Consider the following 19,898-nt stretch of genomic DNA (forward strand, 5'->3'; position numbering starts at 1 on the left):
CAACTCCATTCCTGCTATTGATTGCACACAATCTGCATGTGTGAGCCTGCAGTACCCACTCCAGCTGCTCCCATGTGGCATACTTTTATAATTTTCAGTCAGATTCAATGCTGCAATGTAATTTATCAATTTATAATTTCCAAAAATTAGCAAATTAATCTGTTCAAATTGAAGAGAATGAAGCGTAATGGCTAATTATCTACAGAGATGGAGGAACTAAATCTTGTGAACACAATAGCTGCAAAGTTCTGCAAGCCTGACCAATGAAATGTTAGCATGCCAGATGAGATAAAATTCAGTTACATCATTGACACTGGGCACCTTCCAAAATTTGAATCAAAATACTAATGCAGTACACCCATTGGTGCTCGCAGTAAGCATTTGCCATATTGCAAACCTTTAAACTCTTAGAAACAGTTGGAAAGATTTAAGCTTGCAATCTATCCTTTTTATTTTAGTACTACAATGAGAGGAACTTTTAAATGGAATTCTGAGCTACATTATGGTGGCTGTGTTTTATAGTTTCCATTTATATTAATAATCTAAAACTCAACAGTGCCCAACCCAAGATAGTTAGCACCAAATGAATAAATGGCACTTAGTGGGATTATATCAAAGGCTACGGGCCAAGTGCTGGAAAATGGGATTAGAATAGTTAGGTGCTTGATGGCTGGCACAGACACGATGGGCCAAAGGGCCTGTTTCTGTGCTGTATAACTATAACTCTATTAGTATGTGGAAAGACAGGGATCAGTGAAATTGTTCTTTTCACTAGATGGTGAGATTGGAGTATTTTCCTCAGCAAAAACCATTTAAGTATTAACTGTTCAAAACAACCACTGTATTCGAACTGCTCAACTGCTGTCTTGCTTCTGCCTTCAACACACCCCTGTTATCTCCAGTTCCTCATCTCCCATTCCCACTGTTCCCCCAAGTACACTTCCTAGCACTGTGGCTAAAGCATACAAGGCACACAGACTGGCTTAAACAACTAAAGCAATAGTGGCACATTCCCTCATACTCTCATGACTCCAGATTTATCCTGGAGGGTAAAGCTTTGCTTTGCACTGACAAATCATCACCTCCACCGCCCCCATTTTCACTTTCAACATCAGACAAGAAGTTTGTGGATTTCTTAGTCTCAAAAAGAAATAAAATGTTCAGTTGCCCAAGTCACTTTCTCCATTCTCCCATCCATCTTGCTGTTGGACTTTTCTAACCCTCAACCTTTTCCTAATACCATGTTATGCCCCAACTCCCACAACCAGGCATTCACCACTAATTGCATGCACGGCACCTACCTCTTGCAGTTTCAACCGCTGACCAATCCAACTCTCTCAATTACTCCTCCACGGTCCAGTTACCTACAGATTATGGCTCCCTTTGAACATTTCATTCAAGCTCAGAATTGCCTGCAGATATAAACCACTGGAGGATGATTGCTCACAGATAGCATTAAAAATTGCATGTGCATATGTAGAAAATCTATTGGATCTTGCTTATTTAAAATGTCACTTTTTCAGACTAGCCTTATAGCTTGCCAAAATTTCAGTTTATTAAGTTCTTGGTAAAGAGGTACAGGTGATCATGAGGTACCTTTCTGTTTTCCCCACAGATTGAATTTGTGAAGCAGCTGCCCAAGACTATTAGTGGGAAAATCAAAAGAAATGAGTTACGAAAGAAAGAATGGGAAAAAAACTGAGACTTAAATCATTCTTTATAACATAATAAAATGGAATCACTAATGAAAAGCAAAAATTTCAATTCAACTAATGATTTGAAGACAATATAAATTATATGTTAACAGATTGACTTATGAGGCACAACTGGAGATCTGTTTTGTTCAAGATAATAAAGGAGGCATTTATTATAAAATTGCAGGATGTTCTTTTACCCGCTCTTTGTCAATATGAAGAACTAAAGAAGAATGACACACTCCATTTTCGTGCCCCAAGTGACATTGTAGCAATAATTATACAATCAGAGATATTTCATACTTTGAACAATAGCCCATGTTACTAGTGCCCAAGGTTCACAATATGAAACTGCTCATATTGTAACCAACTAGGGAAAAACTACAAATTGTTTTTATTTGAATGTAAGATAAAGCCAAAGTATAACCACATTGAAGTTTATTTACTCCATAGGACATTGACTGCACTGGATTATGGGCCTTGACAACAACCTAGTTGTAGTACTGAAGACCTATTCACTGGGACTAGTTATCCTAAGCAAGCAGTTCCAGTAGAGCAATGACACAGATTAGAGAGAACTTAGAGAAGTACATGTGCTTAAAATACAAAGATCCGGCCCAGGTCTTGAGAATTTCATTGATACTCTCCTGGGTCCTGCTTCTCTGCTCGCAGATAAAGGGCAACGGGAGTTAACTTAATTAAGTCAATCAAAAAGCATACAGCTAGACCACTTAAGGGAGAAAATGACATAGCTGAATCGTCAATTATAATTCAAGCACATGAACTGAATTTGACACAGCAGCCTTCTATTCCACAAAGAGACATGCCTCATTTGCTGCAACAAGATCCCCCAAAAATCTTTTACTGAAGAGCAACTTTTGCCCACATTTTTGGTCTCGTGTCAGGAGCTAGTTTTCTTGCTTGTATACAAAAATTGTCTCCTTTTTAAGAGACTGCAACAGTTATTTAAGAAGCATTATTTTTTTTTTATTCATTCACGGGATGTGGGCGTCGCTGGCCAGGCCAGCATTTATTGCCCATCCCTAATTGCCCTTGAGAAGGTGGTGGTGAGCTGCCTTCTTGAACCGCTGCAGTCCATGTGGGGTAGGTACACCCACAGTGCTGTTAGGAAGGGAGTTCCATGGTTACCTGGCTGGATTTTGTGACACTCTGGCCAGACTGCTCCTGGCCTAACTTCCTCCACGTCTTCTACACTCTGAGCTTCTTTTTAAATTATGGGGAGAACTGGACTTGCAAAATTTGGCGACGCTGATGATCCTACAGATGACCAGAGCACCAACGCTGCTTCATTTGCAAAACCAATGCTTATCTGTAGACTTTTAATCACAAACTTACTCGTGTACTAGACTAAATAACCTTTTATTATAAAGGAAAACTTGCATTTATAATAACATCTTATGTCTCTGAACATTTCAAAGGATTTCACAATTTTGCAGTACAGTTATTTCATAAAGAACATAAAAATAGGAGTATAAAAATAAAATTGCTAGAACATTTAAAAACACTGAGTGGACATGGGACAATCATAAACTAGTCATTCTGTTGAATATTTCTCTCTCCTTTCCTCCCAAAGAAAGCTGGTATTTAACTTAAACAATAAAAGGTGACTTGGTTACTTGGTCGGAATTACTCAGCTAGTAACGAAGGAGTTGAAAATCTAATTGAAACCGACTCATTAGAAATTTAAGCCCCAATTTTAATTCTGTATGAGAATGGGTTTTGAGTGAGTTAAAATTGTGTCCTTTATTTTCTATCACACTTGGGCTTGCACATACATTTTGGTAGCCAAAGTCAATTCTCCATTCGAACATCACTCATTACTTGAAGAAAACATCCACTTCAATAAAGTCAAATATGTGTTACTTCTTGATTTAAAATAAATGGACCATCTGTGGTAGTCAACTTTTTAAAATGAACTTTTCAGGAATGTCGAGTCATATGGCTACAGGTAGCCAGCGTACTCTGAATCTGCAAAATATTGGGAGGTGGGTGGGGAAGAGAACAAAAAAGATGAATAAAAAAGAATGGATGCAGCACAAAAGCAGCAATGCTGGAAGGATATGTTAAGCAGGATAACGTTGTGCTCAATCAACTGTGATGCCCATTCCCCCCCACAACTCAATTAGCCCTCACCCTTTAGATTTGTAGATGTACAACCTGTACCCATATCACAGCATAAGATCTTGCCTTCAGAAAAGGTGCAAAAGAAGCTGGATGGAAAGTTTATACAAAGTTCAGTATATGAAGTTAAAACTGTAAACATTTAATGCAAATGCACACAAAAAAAAAATGGTTTAGTTGATTGCACTTCAAAAACCTAATTACAGGAGCTACTACACTACCTCAACAGGCTAGACTAATAATGCTGCTTTATAAATCATGCAAACTATAAATCACTCCAGATATGATAACTATATTTTTAGTTTCGAAAGGAAAACCGGAGGCCGAGATGTTTGCGTTGGGAAGGAGGAAAGGTTCCAGATGAACCTGTACCAAAAATATTCATAGACAAGGCCGAAGAACTTTTCTCCTTCATCAGTGCCCACTCCCATTTGAAGTACCCACAACCCTTGCTATTCTCTGCATTCCTTTTCCCTACTGCACAGGAATAGAAGGCTTTCCCTTGGTTTGGACCCACTTTAGACACAGTAAGCCTCTTAGCTCTACGACCACAGCCACATAGCGGAGGAGTGATCTTTTCACCTTTCAATTTCCATGGTGCCTGGTGGGAATGGGTTGTTGGAGGAATAACTCCTAAAAGTGACTTATTAATTGAAGGCAGAGAACAATTGGATGGCAACTCGTCATCTGAATATATAGTGAAAGATTGTTTTTTAGAAGTATGTGGTTTAAAGGGACTTGAATGTGTGTCTTTTCTTTTAATGCCAATGCATAAAGAGTTATTTGATCTAGAGGATAGAACAGAATGTGAAGACTCAGTGCTTTCACCGAGGGGGCTGGACTGGACATTGGGAGCCTTCATGTTAGGTACTTTAAAGACAAATTGACCTTCAGCTTTCTTCATAACTTCAGCTACATCATAGATTGTTGTTTGGGGGCTCCTATATACAACTTTCTGGTGCTTCTTAGCGTCTAATTGACCAGTCAATTTATCATCTTTTCTATTTTTTTGTGGTGCTCCAAGAGTTGGACAGTCTTTTCTGTTCTCTTCAAGCACGCTTGACCCTTTACTGTTTTTCTGTTGTTCCCCATAATCTATGGGATGCTCATTACCTGATAGAGGTAGTATGGCAGCATCTTCCCAATCTTCCCAGGCAAACTCAAGCTCTGAGCAGCTAACATCTAGTTTAGAGATACTGGTAACAGACTCAATAGTAGTAGACACAAGCAACAGGTTGTTTAGACTATCATTGGGTTTAGTTTCTACACCTCCCACTGTGATCTGATTTTTAACATTGTTGATCAAATGTAGTCTAGGTTTCTGTGCTTTACAAAGATCAGTGGAAGTAGACAGCCCGTTGATCAGAGTCCTGGGGGATATTAAACTCTTGTAGTGAACATTTACATCACTGCAATTTCTGGAGCCTACTGTCCCCGTAATCTGCCTGGCAGCTTTGGGACAAGATGGCAAAGCCAATTTTGTTTGCTTCACTATGCCATTATGTTCACAGTTTGTGCTCATCTGTTTATTTTCAGCTTTTTCTATTCTGCCAGAAGCGTTTTCAGAAAACAAACAAGTTTTGCTGCCATTGCCTGGGACTTCAGAAGAGAGACTTGCTCGAGAGGTTTTGCCATCTTCAAGCGAGTTTGCAGTTGGTAGTCTTCCAATTGGATTCCTCATAGGTGCAACCTAATGAAAATGCCACAAGTGTGGCAATTACTAGATACTCTGTTTGATTCTGAACATTTATAGTATCAAGTATTACAACATAGGTTACTTGAGTAATCTTAGGTGTCAAATGTTTAGCCTGTGTAACAGGTCCAATGGGGATGAAGGGGTAGAACTCACCAATGGCCACTCACCATATCTAACGATTTGGTAATTTTCATGGTACAGCCATCGCAGATCATCTGCCAGGCAAGACGAGCAGTGTTGCGGGCATCATCCAGGCCTGTTTTCATGTCACAAAACATTAAGAGGAGTGAGAGCTCAAAGAGTATAACGAATAATCAGAACATTGCGTTCTGCTTTTTGACACATATTTAAAATAAGAATTGCTGTTGTAAAAAATTAAACTAAATTTGTTTTAAAGCTAAAATGGTAACTTAAAAAAAACAAGGGATTTAACAGAAATTTACACATCTTGCTTTTATTAATGAATTTAGGAAGCTAAGCTTCATTATATGAAAATAAATCAAGAAGGTTCTGTATTTTGGACAACTTTACTGCTTTGTGTCAACTGCTGCTTTACCTCAAATCTGAATTAAAGCTTTTGGTTATACAAAGTAGATTAAGCTATCACAAGTTGCTGGATTCCATTGATTGATGAAGTGCAAGATGCAATTGTTTATGATATGGGCTCATGAGGTTGGGGGTAATATATTAGCATGGAAAGAAGATTGGTTAAAGGACCGAAAACAGTAAGAATAAACAGGTCATTTTCAGGTTGGCAGGCTGTTACTAGCAGGTGCTGCAAGAATCAGTGCTTGGGCCTGAACAATTTACAATCTATATCAAATGACTTGGATGAAGGAACAGAGTGTAATGTATCCAAGTTGGCTGATAATACAAAGCTAAATGGGAAAATCAGCTGTGAGGAGGACACAAAAAGTCTGTAACGGGATAGAGATAGGTTTAGAGAGTGGGCAAGAAGGTGGCAGATTAAGAATAATGTGGCGAAATGTGAAGTTATTCACTTTGGTAGGAAGAACAGAAAAATATTTTTTGTACTTTCAAAAAAATTACAATAAAAAATATTTTTCTCAAAGGTGAGAAACTATCAAGTGTGGGTGTTTAGATGGATTTGGGTGTCCTTGTACACGAAACACAGCATGCGGGTACAACAAGCAATTTGGAAGGCAAATGGTATGTTGATCTTTATTGCAAGGGGTTTGGAGTATAACAGTAAGAAAGTCTTCTGCAATTGTACAGAGCTTTAGTGGCCACAATACCCAAGGAAGGACATACTTGTCTCAGAGAGGGAGCAACAAAGATTCACTAGATTGACTCCTGGGATGACAGGGTTGTCCTATGAGGAGAGATTGAGTAGAATGGGCCTATACTCTCTGGAGTTTAAAAGAATGAGAGGTGATCTCATTGAAACATACAAGATTCTGAGCTTGATAGGGTAAATGCTGAGATGCTATTTCCCCTAGCTGGAGAGTCTAGAACTAGGATGAGAGGTTGACCATTTGGGGCTGAAATGAGGAGAAATCTCTTCACCCAGAGGGTTGTGAATCTTTGGAATTCTCTGTCCCAAAGGGCTGTGGATGCTCAGTCATTGTGTACATTCAAGACAGAGACTGATAAGAATTTTGGACTCCATGGGAATCAAGGGATATTCAGGATCAAGCAGGAAAGTGGAGGTTGAGGTCAGCCTTGATTTTATTGAATGCTGGAGTAGGCTCGAGGGGCCATACTATCTACTCTAGCTCCTAGAGATAGAAAGAAACTATCTCCTCTGGTGGGGGAGTCCAGAAAAAGAGGCCATAACCTTAAAATTAGAGCTAAGGCCATTCATGGTGTTAGGAAGCACATCTTCACACAAAGAGTAATAGAAATCTGGAACACTCTTCCTCAAAAAGCTGTTGAGGCTGGAGGTCAATTGAAAATTTCAAAACTGAGATTGATAGATTTTTGTTAGGGTAGATAATAAGATTTAATATAACCAAGCTCAGTAAAGGGAGTTAAGATACAAATCAGCTATGATATAATTGAATGACAGAACAGGTTCAAGGGGCTGAATAGCCTACTCCTATCCCTATTCATTTCTGCAAGGCCAAACACAACTATCAAGACATACAATGATACAACAAGCACTACATACCAGAATGTTCACGTCCTGAAAATATTATGCCCAGATCCTGTAGAGCTCCATTCAGACCTTTTGGCTTTCGGTTATAGAACAGCTGCCATATAAACACAAGTCAACTCAGACCATTTACCACCGTAAAATTCAACAAGTACATTAATTTGAGCTATAGCAAATATTTATGGAAGATAAATGCATCATTTGCTGCATAGCAGCATTTTGAATAAAAACACCCACCGTAATAGGAGTGAAGATAAATGCTCTTCCATCAGCTACGCATCTATTCTTGAATGAGTTAGTCAAACTCCTGGACTGTGATCCAGATTTTTAGTTTGAGACAGCTAATTTTGTCCAGTTTAGTTTAACCCTACATCAACTTCATTTTCCATGTCATTTTCAAAGTGGGAATATGAGGGGAGGGTTAAAGTTGTGAGCCACAGGAAGGTCAGGGTCACATTTGTGGATAGAGTGCAGATGTTCAGCAAAGTGATCAATAAAAAGTGTTTTATCTTTCCAGAGTACAGGAGTCTACATTAGGAGTAGTGAATACAACAGACTAGATTAAAGAACGTGCACAAGAATTGCTGTCTCCAATGGAAGCAGTGTTTGGGGCTCTGGCCAATGGTGTGGGAGAAATTATCTAATTTTATAGCAGATGGAGGGCAGCCTAACCCATTGTGACTGTGCCACTTTGACCTAGTCCCCTGTCCCCAATTCAGTTCTCAAGAAGGGTCACTGACCTGAAACGTTAACTCTGCTTCTCTCTCCACAGATGCTGCCAGACCTGCTGAGTATTTCCAGCATTTCTTGTTTTTATCTCAATCTTTGATCTCTTACTGTTCAATGATGGTCAACAAAACACCAGGATTAGTATCTTAATTTAATGCTGTCAGAATACTGTCTTTAAATAGCCTCAGAACTCAGCTATTTCTTCCATTTTATATGCTTGCATTGTAGGGAGGGGATAGTAGAAAACAGAAGTGCGTTGGCATTTGGAATGGAAACCATTCATTACCCACAAGCTCCAACACAGTTCTGAGGCTGTGGCGTTGGCCTAATTACTATACCTCCTGCAGACTGGTGGACTGCTGGATTATTCTAGTATTTTCGGTTTTCATTTCAGATCAGTGACATTAGCAGCTTGCCTTCCCCCATCTGTGTTTTTCTCCACTTTCTCACTTTGTTTTGTGGGCCTCTCCTGATTCTTTTGCATTATGTGTGCACATTATTTTGTCTTTTTAATGCCTCTCCAATTGTTTTGCCAGTAATCTTTAATATCAGTTTCTTTAGTAATTTTCTATGATGCAATTTATTGGTCATTAAACCCACCTACACCCTCTTGGTGACTGGAGTATCTGTTGAATCGCTCCTTCTCTAAAAACTTTCTCTCAATTTGTCCTCCCAACCTCATTAAAAAGCCCAGATTATCTTTCAGCTCTGATGTAAGGTTACACACCTGAATCATCAATTACTGCCTTTCCCCCTTACATATGCTGACGGACCTGCTGTGTATTTTCAGCATTTCTTGTAGTCAATCAACAATGTCCTTTTGGGAAGGAAATCTGCCGTCCTTACATGATCTGGCCTACATGTGACTCCAAACCCACAGCAATGTGGTTGACTCTTAACTACCCTCTGAAATTGCCTAGCAAGCTGCTCAGTTGTCAACGGCAATTAGGGATGGGCAACAAATGCTGGCCTTGCCAGCGATGCCCACATTCCATAAAATTAAAAAAACTTGGACCATCTTCATCCCCTTGTGGGCATACCTTGTAGGTTGCTCGGAGATCAATCCAGCTGTTCAAAACATCTGGTTTTCTGAGATCTTTCCTTTTACATTCATAGTGCAAGCACACTCCCAGATCCCAGTCTACAGAGATCAAAGGGTATGTGATTAAATGCAGCCCGTACAAGTCTGGTTCACACACACACAGTGGAAATCCTACATAAATTCCAGCTAGTTATCCTTGAAAGGGCAGAAAATAAAAAACAGATTTTATATTGTAAGAAACAATACCAGAGTATTACAGCAAGAAATTAGAATTTTAAAAGTCACAAATTAAACCACAGAAATAGTGTTAGTGTGAAGACTAGGTGCAATATAAATATTTTGAAATGATATGTACTTTTTAAAAGTGACACAAAGGTTATAACTATTGAATGTGCAGAAAAATCAATGGAGGAGAAAATACAACTGCTTTTAAAACAGAATAAATGGGAACCAAAGTATTTTGGCCTTCATAATTTAGTTGACTACAATTCGAGTGTACCTCTTCAAATAAACTAAATGGCTTGAAATTATGAGCAACTACAAACTGTACCTGACCACGTTACAAAAGCGCAGGGTCTTGACTCAAGGCGACACAGCTGAGACATGCCCTTAATGAAAACAATGTTCTTCTCTTGCTGCAGCTTCTGAATCCAGCGGGAAAACTGTGACAAGCATATTCCAAGAGGAATTCCAGCTTCAACTTGCCACTGAAAATGTTAAAGACGACAGTGAGCCTGCTAATTCCAAGACTGTCAATGGTTACATGTACCAATTCTACAACTGCACACCAGAGGGAGATCTTGGGATCTTGGTATATTGCAAACCATATTGGAAAATGGTTAGGTATTAAAAATGTGGCATTTGGAAGCAGTGTAGTCTTCTAGTAGCCTAGGGACATAGGAACAGGAGTACACCATTCAGTCCTCAAGCCTGCTCCGCCATTAAATTAGAACACGGCTCATCTCTACCCCAACTACATTTACCCGACTTACCTCCATATCCCTTAATACCATTACTTAACAAAAATCTATGATTGGTCTTTTCACATCATGCAATGATGTGGCATCTCAATCGACTGATCTGATTGGTCTGTGGAAACAGCTTGACCCACATTTTTTTTTTTTATAAAGTTCTCAATTTTAATAAAAGATAATAGCAGGCATTCTTCTAACTTACCTTTTTGCTGAGCCGGGCCACAAAAGTTCATGGTCCTTGCTTTAGAAATGGTGAGTTTTACTTGTCCAGCCTGCGACCTTCACAAAAATATATATAAAAAGGGCACACAGGCTGCAGTGTGTGCTCCAATACTTCAGCCAAGGTGTTCCCTTCCTCAGATAATTTAGCCATATATTATACTGCATACCTGATTAATGCCAGTAAGTTCTGTGCAAAACCCGGACAGGATTGGATGTTCCTGAGGCTGAACATATGTGTGAAATTCAATCTCAATCTCCCCACTGAAAGTGTTGAGCAGCACTGCTGGGAATTCAACTAGATTATAGAAAAATAAAGAACAAAAATACTTCAAACGTGCCACCAAACCCCAGAATTTTTTTTTTTTTTTTTAAAGCAAATGGTTCTTCCACAATTTCAAACAGGCTTCATTCAGTTCAGATATTATAACAACTTTCATTTATATAGCGCCTTTAAAGTAGCAAAGCATTGCACGGCACTTCACAAGAGCGTTAGTAATGGAAACTTGACAGAGTCACAGAAGGAGATATCAAGGCAGATGACCAAAAGCTTGGTGAAAGAGTTACGTTTTAAGGAGTAACTTAAAAAGGAGAGAGAGAGAGGTTTAGAGAGGGAATTCCAGAGCTTAGGACCTTGGCAGCTGAAGGTATGGCCGCCATTGGCGGAGTGATTAAAATCAGGGACGTGCAAGAGGCCAGAATTGGAGGAGTGCAGAGATCAAGAACATGAGGAGAGTGTGATGGCTCACCATCACACAGATCCCCTTTCACTAAATCACAACACTTCTCAAACTTCTTACACTCTTTAAAGGCTGCATTTTTCTGCTTTGGAAAATTTAACTCATACAAGAAGTTACAAACAATTTAAAAGAAGCCCCTTCAATGCACACAACGAAGTATTCGTACTCTAGTGTACAGATTTATACTCACTTATTTCTGGACTATAATGAGACTTCCCATCTTTCCAGCAGGTGGATTCAAAGTCAATAATAATTAAATATGCAAAAAACTGATCTGCAAAGTATAAAAACAGTTCAGAGCTCCAGGTTAGTTTTCACAGAACATTGGCTGATCTATATAGTCCGGGGTCTGCCGCACAGTTTTGATGTTTAGATTGCAAGACGGAGTGGTGATTACCCTGCACTGTTCCTTTAAATACTTTGCTCAGATACTTCTAGTGGCAAAGCAATCAAAATAATTATACCCTAATAAAATCAATTAGATGCTAACTGTTGAAGGAACTTTCTAGTAATTAATTTATGTAAATATCCAGCTCCTGCCTTCTGGGACAGGCTAAGTAATCAAAATCAGAAGAACCCACAGGAAAAGACTGGCTTTCTTTCAATACTTTTTTTTAAAAAAAGAATTGCTTTGCCTCCAACAAATGTAATGCCATATCCTTGTATTTAAAAAAAAACTAACACTTCCTGTCAACTTGATCTATTTTGAATTCCCATGCCCACATTTATAATGGGAACTGCCCATGTAAACTTGTCACACTGTACTAACACCTTGCAACCAGTGCAGATGTTGCAGCACCACCATGGCAGGTAGGTACAATTAAAGTGACACATTTAAACAGGGACTTTCAGTTATAAATGTGGAGATAGGAATTTATAACTGGAAATATAAAAATAAGTATAAAGTGCATAACTTTAAAATGGCAACTGAATTACATCTGCACATCCAATCCAATTATTCCCTGCCCTGTAACCCAGCTTCAGCTGAAGACTGCTTGATATTGACTCAAAATATAGAACAAACATCATGTGACACTTACTCGATTTAGATTTTTTGTTGACCTCAAGAGAAGGTGATGAGTGTTTTCTTATTATGCCAAGTTGCCTGGACAAAATACAGGAAAGATTACTTGTGCAAACCAACTAGGTAAAAAAAACAACACTGCTGGTTAACTTCATCTGATGATCTCATTAAAAGTACAGTTCAAATTTCTAAGCTAAGCTTCGATTTAAAACTGTACATCATTTTACTCCAGATGGGGTGTAAAATAAACTGCCACCACCAATTGAGGACAGGACCCTGCCTTATTACCAAACATTTGCCCAAGGAGTAGAGAATCTGCTTCACAAACATAAGCTAAATAATCCACATTCCCACATAGACAAAGCAGAGTATCTGGTTTCAAACCCTCTCTTCCTCGTTCCACTGCTTGGAACAGAATCAGTTAACGTCTCTGGTGCTTTCTCACAGTAACCAAACTCGGAATAAAGAACTGTTTCTGAGCAACCCATATAAAAGGGGTGAAAATAATTCCCTTTGAAATGATATTAACACATTCAACAAGGCATATATTTCCCTTGTACAAGTCACACAACCAAAAAGTTGATAAGGGAAAAAAAATAGAATGAGAGCGAACTAGCCAAGAATGGAAAAACAGATTGTAAGAGCTTTTACAAGGATGTAAAAAGGAGAGTAGCTAAAGTAAACATTGGTCCCTTAGAGGCAGATAGAAGAGAAATTATCATGGGGAATGAGGAAATGGTAGAGATGCCGAACAAATATTTTGTGTCCACCTTCACAGTCGAAAGCACAAATACATACTAGAAATAGAGGGTAACCAAGGGGCTAATAAGAATGAGGAATTTAAGGTAATTAATTATCAGCGGAGAAAAAGTATTGGAGAAACTTAAGGGACTAAAAACCGACAAATCCCTGGGACCTGATGGTCTACATCCTAGCATTCTACAAGGAGGTAGATGCAGAGATAACGGATGTACTGGGTACGATTTTCCAAAATTCCATAGATTCTAGCACAGTCCCAGCAGATTGGAAGTTGGCAAATGTAACTCCACTATTCCAGAAAGGAGGGAGAGAGAGAGAGAAAGCAGGGAACTGCAGGACAGTTAACCTGACATCAGTCGTCAGGAAAATGCTGGAATCTATTATTAAGGCAATCTTAACAATGCATTTCAAAAATTATAATATGATCAGGCAAAGTCAACATGGTTTTACGAAAGGGAAATTGTGTTTGACAAATTTATTGATAGTTTTTTGAGGATGCAACTAGTAGGGTAGATAAAGGGGAATCAGTCAATGTAGTACACTTGGATTTCCAAAAGGCATGCGATAAGGTGCCACACAAAAGGTTAATACACAAGATAAGGGCTTATGGAGTAGCAGGTAATATATTAGCATGGATGAAAATTGGTTAACGGATAAGAAGCAGAGAGTAGGGATAAACGGGCCAATTTCACATTGGCAGGATGTAACCAGTGGAGGACCACAAGGATCAGTGCTGGGGCCTCTGTTATTTACAATCTGTATTAATGACTTAGAGAGACTGAAAGTAATGTATCTACATTTACATATGAATTAGGAGCAGTAGGCCACTCGAGCCTGCTCCAACATTCAATAAGATCATAACTGGTCTGACTGCAACCTCAGATCCACATTCCCGCCTACCCTCGATAACCTTCCATCCCCTTGCTCATCAAGAATCTGTCCACCTCTACCTTAAAAATATTCAAATACTCTGCTTCCACTACCTTTTGAGGAAGAGTGTTCCAAAGAACACTCATGCCTGAGAAAAAAAAATTCTCCTCATCTCTGTCTTAAATGGGCGACCCTTTATTTTTAAAGAGTGACCCCTAGTTCTAGATTGCCCACAAGAGGAAACATCCTTTCCATATTCACCCTGTCAAGACTCCTCAGGATCTTATATGTTTCAATCAAGTCGCCTCTTACTCTTCTAAACTCCAGCGGATACAAGCCTAGCCTGTACCTTTCCTCATAAGACAACCCGCCCATTCCAGGTTTAGTCTAGTGAACCTTCTCTGAACTGCTTCCAACGTATTTACATCCTTCCTTAAATAAGGAGATCAATACTGTACATAGTAATCCAGATGTGGTCTCACCAATGCCCTATATAACTGAAGCATAACCTCCCTACTTTTGTATTCAATTCCCCTCGCAATAAACTATAACATTCTATTAGTTTCCTAATTACTTGCTGTACCTGCATACAAACCTTTTGCAATTCATACACCTTACACCTCTGCATCTCAGAGCTCTGCAATCTCTCACCATTTAGATAATATGCTTCTTTTTTATTCTTCCTACAAAAGTGGACAATTTCACATTTTCCCACATTATACTCCATTTGCCAGATTTTTGCCCACTCACTTAACCTATCTATATCCCTTTGTAGCCTCCTTAAGTCCTCTTCACAACTTACTTCCAGACATGTCTTTATCATCAACAAATTTAACAACCATACCTTCGGTCCCTTCATCCAAGTCATTTATATAAATTGTTAAAAAAAAAAAGTTGAGGCTCCAGCACTGATCCCTGCAGCACACCACTCATTACATCTTGTCAACTAGAAAATGAACAATGCATGCCTACTCTGTTTCCTGTTAGCTAGCCAATCTTCTATCCATGTCAATGTTACCCCAACACCGTGAGCTTTTATTTTCCACATTAACCTTTGATATGGCACCTTATCATTTGCTGACACAAAATTAGGTGGGAATGTAAGCTGCAAGGAGGACACAAAGAGGCTGCAAAGAGAGACAGACAGTGTAAGTGAGTAGGCAACAAGGTGGCACATAGTGTATAATGTAGGGAAGTGCGAGTTTCTTCACTTTGGTAGTAATAATAGAAATGCAGAATTTTTTTTTTTTTTAAAAGGAGTGAAACTTGTAAATGTTGCTGTTCAGTGGGACTTGGGTGTATTTCTGCAAGGAACACAAAGTTAGCATGCCGGTACAGCAAGCAATCAGGAAGACAAATGGCAAATTGACCTTTACTGCAAGGTGATTGGAGCATAAGAATAAGGAAGTCTTGCTACAATTGTATAGGGATTTGTGAGACCACACCTAGAGTACTGTACGCAGCTTTGGTCTCCATATCTAAGGCAGGATATACTTGCCCCATAGGCAGCACAACAAAGGTTCACTAGATTGGTTCCTGGGATGGAAAGGTTGTCCTGGGCGGCGCAGTGGTTAGCACCGCAGCCTCACAGTTCCAGTGACCCGAGTTTGATTCTGGGTACTGCCTGTGCGGAGTTTGCAAGGTCTCCCTGTGACCACATGGGTTTCCGCCGGGTGCTCCGGTTTCCTCCCACAGCCAAAGACTTGCAGGTTGATAAGTAAATTGGCCATTGTAAATTGCCACTAGTGTAGGTAGGTGGTAGGGGAATTGAGGGGATGTGGTAGGAATATGGGATTAATGTAGGATTAGAGTAAATGGGTGGTTGATGGTCGGCACAGACTCGGTGGGCTGAAGGGCCTGTTTCAGTGCTGTATCAATAAATAAAGAGAAGAAAATTGGGCCTACGTTCCCTGGTATTTAGAAGAATGAGGGGTGATCTCATTGAAACATACAAGATTCTGAAGATGCTTGACAGAATAGACAGTGAGAGGTTGTTTCCCATGGCTGAGGAGTCTGGAACACAGGGCACACTCTCAGAATAAAAATATATTGGGGGTTGATCATTTAGGACTGAGGTGAGGAGATATTTCTTCACTGAAGGTTGTGAATCTTTGGAATTCTCTACTCCAGAGGGTTGTGGATGCTCTGTCGTTGTTGAGTCTATTCAAGACTGAGATTGATAGATTTTTGATCTCAAGGGATATGGGGAGAGAGTAGGAAAGTGGAGTTGAGGTAGATGATCAGCCATGATTGTACTGAATGGTGGAGCAGGTTCAAGGGGCCGAAATGTCTACTCTTACTCCTTATATTATCAACATGATACAAAAAAGTAATATTCACTCTTATGTGCCATGCACAAGGTTCTAAGTTACAGATCATACTAGATGTAGAGCTGCTTATGGAAACTACTTCTTTGGGACAAGTTTTCCAAGAAAACCAGAATTGTAATATTGATATCCATTTAGTTCCAGTGTTACAATTTGAGATTTTAAACCATCATTCCTCTTTCAACAATTAATCAGAATCTCCACAAGCAAGTGTGGACAGTCTAATTGGTCAGTCTGCATCTTAGGTTGTAAATAGTTTCCTATTCAGCAGGACAGTAGAATTTATGTAGGATTCCTGCCAATCAAGAAAGCAGGAAAGTAAATGCTAAACTTCTTCCAGGCTAAACTACTGACCAAATGTATTTACAAAAGCAAAGATAAAGTTAAATATTAGACAGTCAGTCTTCAACTAACACATACTTTTGTCATGAGATTCACTAGATATTAAATCAAGTGTAGGAATCTTGACCTTACTTCCACCCCAACACCCCTCTGCTTAATTCAAATGTAAAAGCTGAAGCACCATGATCACTGTCTGAGTTCAGTTCACTCAGCATAAAGCAGAAATCAAAAGGTGGGAACCGTAGGGGAATTCAAGAGTTTTTTTTTTAAACACATTACAATATGCCGGAAGATTTCTGTACTAAATCATGCAACATCCCTGCACTATTACCCTTTGTATATATTTGAATATCCTTAATATGTTTCTGCAATGGAGAGCCACAGCCTCCAAACTGCAGCAAAAATCACCACCTTTCAACCAATCTCCCTTTAAGGAATAAATGTTGTCAGATTGAAGAGTCTTGGGACCTTTTAACGTATTAAAGTTGCTATACAAATACCAGCTGCTGCTACAGAAACTTTCACAGTGAAGTAGGGGATACCTACTTAGCCTTCCCTTCCCTCACATTCCCTCCCAGAACCACAATAGGATTCCCCTTGTCCTCATCTTCCAACCCACCAACCTCCAGATTCAACAGATCACCCACCACCAATTCTGCTGCCTCCAGGGTGATGCCACCACTAAACACAGCTTTCCCTTCCCTTTCAGCATTGCGAAGAGGCCATTCCCTCTGCGATACCTTGGTCCACTCCTCAATCAAACCTTCCCCTTCCCATGAAAACGCCTGCCCTTTTATCGCTTCCCTTCTCACTGTCCAAAACCCCAAACACTCCTTCCAGGTGAAATTTACTGATCTTTGGTTCAATTTAGTATACTGTATTCACTGCTCACAATGCAGTCTGCTGTAGACTGGAAAGACCAAACGCAGATTGGGTAACTACTTTGCAGATCGTCTCCATTCAGTCCACAAGCTGAACGTGTGCTTCCTGTCACCTGTCATTTTAATTCTCCACCCTGTTCCCACTGACCTTTCTGTCCTTTTTCAATGCAAGCTCAAGAAACAGCACCTCGCCTTTCATTTAGGCACTTTACAGCCTTTCAGACTCAAAAATGAGTTAACCTCTGAGTTAACCCTTTTCTTTTTTCTCAGCCAGTTTTGGTTTCATTCTTTGCTTTCAGGCAGCAGTTTTTCAACATTCTGTCATTCACACCTCCTCTAGAAACATCTTTTATTTGTCTCATTACTACTCCCTTTTGCCTTGCACCATGAAATATTTTGTCATTTAATCTCTCCTGCTCTCTACCCATCACAGACCTTCTCTTTTGTTCTTCTTCCCACCAGCGTTCCACCCCCACCCCGCCGCTTTTCACTTGTTGAAAACCAATGACATTTCTAACTTTTCCCAGTTCTGATGAAGGCATATCGACCTGAAACGTCAACTATGTTTCTCCGTCCACAGATACTGCCAGGCCTGCTGAGTATTTCCAGCACTCTCTGTTTTTATACCTACTTAGCCAGTTGCTTCGTTGTCATTATTCACAGGACAAGGGAAAATAAAAAAAAAAGCAACAAGCAGTGGGAAATTATTATAGAAGCCCTGAATCTAAAACATTTAGAAGATGCACAATTACTCCATTTACCAGCAGGACTCGCTCCTGCTGCTTGGTGACTGAATTTAAAACTGCCGCCACTGCGGTGACGTCACTTCCGCTGTGTGATCGATGCTATCGGGAGTGCTTTAGTCATGTCTGAGAGAGGTTGGGGAATCAGAGACAGAGCGCGCGGGTGGGGGACGCGATGATGTAATGAGCGCGCGGGTGGGGGACGCGATGATGTAATGAGCGCGCGGGTGGGGGACGCGATGACGGTGCATGCGCGCGGCTCAGCGGCCTATGTCTCCCCGGGCGATGGCCGCTTGATGGTCAGCGCTGTGGGTGAGGGACTTGGACCTTAGCACGATTCGGTGACGAGGCTCAGGGTTTGCTCGGGTTTTATTTTTGTTGGGACGGAGTGGGGAAACATGGTTTTTATTCGAACCAGTGCCCCCTCTCCCAGGCCGGGCAGTGTGGGTGTCGGTGCCCCTTCTTCCAGGCCTGGCAATGTGGGATAAAAACAGCAAGTGCTGGAAATACTCAGCAGGTCTGGCAGCATGTCTGGAGAGAGAAACAGAGTTAACCTTTCTGATGAAAGGTCATCGACCTGAAACGTTAACTCTGCTTCATTCTCCACCGATGCTGTCAGACTCGCTGAGTATTTCCAGCACTTTCTGTTTTTATTTCAGGTTTCCAGCATCCGCGGTATTTTGCTTTTATTTTAGCTGGCAATGTGGGAGTCTGGCTCATTCAGCTAGTACTAGCCAGACCCTTTATATTGACTGCTTGTTGGGTACTATAGTTAACAGGTACCCTCTGGCTGCTCACTCAAGTGGTTTTTGACCCAAGACAGTGTGAATATTGGGTGGCGGTGGGAGGGAGGGAGGGGGGACATCACAGCCAATCCCCATACACAGTGGCGCAGTGGTTAGCACCGCAGCCTCACCGCTCCAGGGACCCGGGTTCAATTCTGGGTACTGCCTGTGCGGAGTTTGCAAGTTCTCCCTGTGACCGCGTGGGTTTTCGCCGGGTGCTCCGGTTTCCTCCCACCACCAAAGACTTGCAGGTGATAGGTAAATTGGCCATTGTAAATTGTCCCTAGTGTAGGTAGGTGGTAGGGAATACGGGCTTACTGTAGGGTTAGTATAAATGGGTGGTTCTTGGTTGGCACAGACTCGGTGGGCCGAAGGGCCTGTTTCAGTGCTGTATCTCTAAATAAATACTGACAGAACCTGGCATGCACAAAGTTCAGTAGGGATCACGGGAGGGTTAGCAAGGGCCATGGGGATTTATATCATCTCCTTGGGAGACAGGGGCCCAATTGTAGCACCACAACTACTGCCCTGACCAAAATCACCTAAACCAGTGCAGATCAGAGATTGCATTCGTGACCTTCCAGTCTGTATGACTTACAATGTATCCTCTGAACCATCAAGCTTGCATTCAGGGACACAATGGATGGATTTCAAATGGTTGTAATATTTTTCGAATGTGAGGTTTCTCTCCCACTGAATGGCAGCTGAATCCTATATCATTAATATGTTAGATGTTTGGGGTTTGGAAAAGGTGTACCCTTTAGGACGGTATACAACATAATCCAGTTTGACTTCACGTGATAAAAGGATTCATT

At 40.4% G+C, this 19,898-nt stretch overlaps 3 protein-coding genes across 9 annotated transcripts in view; 2 read left to right on the forward strand and 1 right to left on the reverse strand.

The window, feature by feature from the left end:
• acsm3 (acyl-CoA synthetase medium chain family member 3) overlaps positions 1–1,893 on the forward strand; it is a 57,656-nt gene extending 55,763 nt beyond the window's left edge. Inside the window, exon 12 of one of the 2 annotated variants that reach the window (XM_068056475.1) lies at positions 1,616–1,893. In XM_068056475.1, coding sequence (XP_067912576.1) covers positions 1,616–1,702 — 87 coding nt within the window. In that variant the 3' untranslated portion in view covers positions 1,703–1,893. The remainder of the gene's footprint in view (positions 1–1,615) is intronic. The other variant, XM_068056474.1, reaches the window with a different exon arrangement.
• eri2 (ERI1 exoribonuclease family member 2) lies at positions 1,801–18,366 on the reverse strand. Its single transcript, XM_068056473.1, has 9 exons — positions 18,187–18,366; positions 12,393–12,457; positions 11,543–11,626; positions 10,783–10,910; positions 9,970–10,126; positions 9,418–9,518; positions 7,664–7,745; positions 5,700–5,788; positions 1,801–5,526 (listed from the first exon to the last, which is right to left on the reverse strand). The coding sequence occupies exons 1-9, from the start codon at positions 18,207–18,209 to the stop codon at positions 4,135–4,137; spliced, it is 2,121 nt and encodes a 706-aa protein (XP_067912574.1). The 5' UTR covers positions 18,210–18,366; the 3' UTR covers positions 1,801–4,134.
• LOC137383484 (RNA exonuclease 5-like) overlaps positions 9,985–19,898 on the forward strand; it is a 42,111-nt gene continuing 32,197 nt past the window's right edge. For 4 of the 6 annotated variants that reach the window (XM_068056467.1, XM_068056471.1, XM_068056470.1 and 1 more), the window contains exon 1: positions 18,530–18,610. The gene's annotated coding sequence lies outside the window, so the exon portion shown is untranslated. The other 2 variants (XM_068056468.1, XM_068056469.1) reach the window with 2 other exon arrangements.

Source organism: Heterodontus francisci, chromosome 24 (genome assembly GCF_036365525.1).
Source record: "Heterodontus francisci isolate sHetFra1 chromosome 24, sHetFra1.hap1, whole genome shotgun sequence".
Taxonomy (NCBI): domain Eukaryota; kingdom Metazoa; phylum Chordata; class Chondrichthyes; order Heterodontiformes; family Heterodontidae; genus Heterodontus; species Heterodontus francisci.

What these genes read in the sequence shown, in the direction of transcription:
- eri2 (XM_068056473.1), bottom strand. Translation starts at nt 18,209, where the DNA reads ATGACAACGAAGCAACTGGCTAA. An exon ending in CAACAAAAAATCTAAATCGA is followed by an intron (nt 11,627 to 12,392) that starts GTAAGTGTCACA and finishes TATACTTTGCAG; the next exon opens with ATCAGTTTTTTGCATATTTA. An exon ending in TCATTATAGTCCAGAAATAA is followed by an intron (nt 10,911 to 11,542) that starts GTGAGTATAAAT and finishes TCTATAATCTAG; the next exon opens with TTGAATTCCCAGCAGTGCTG.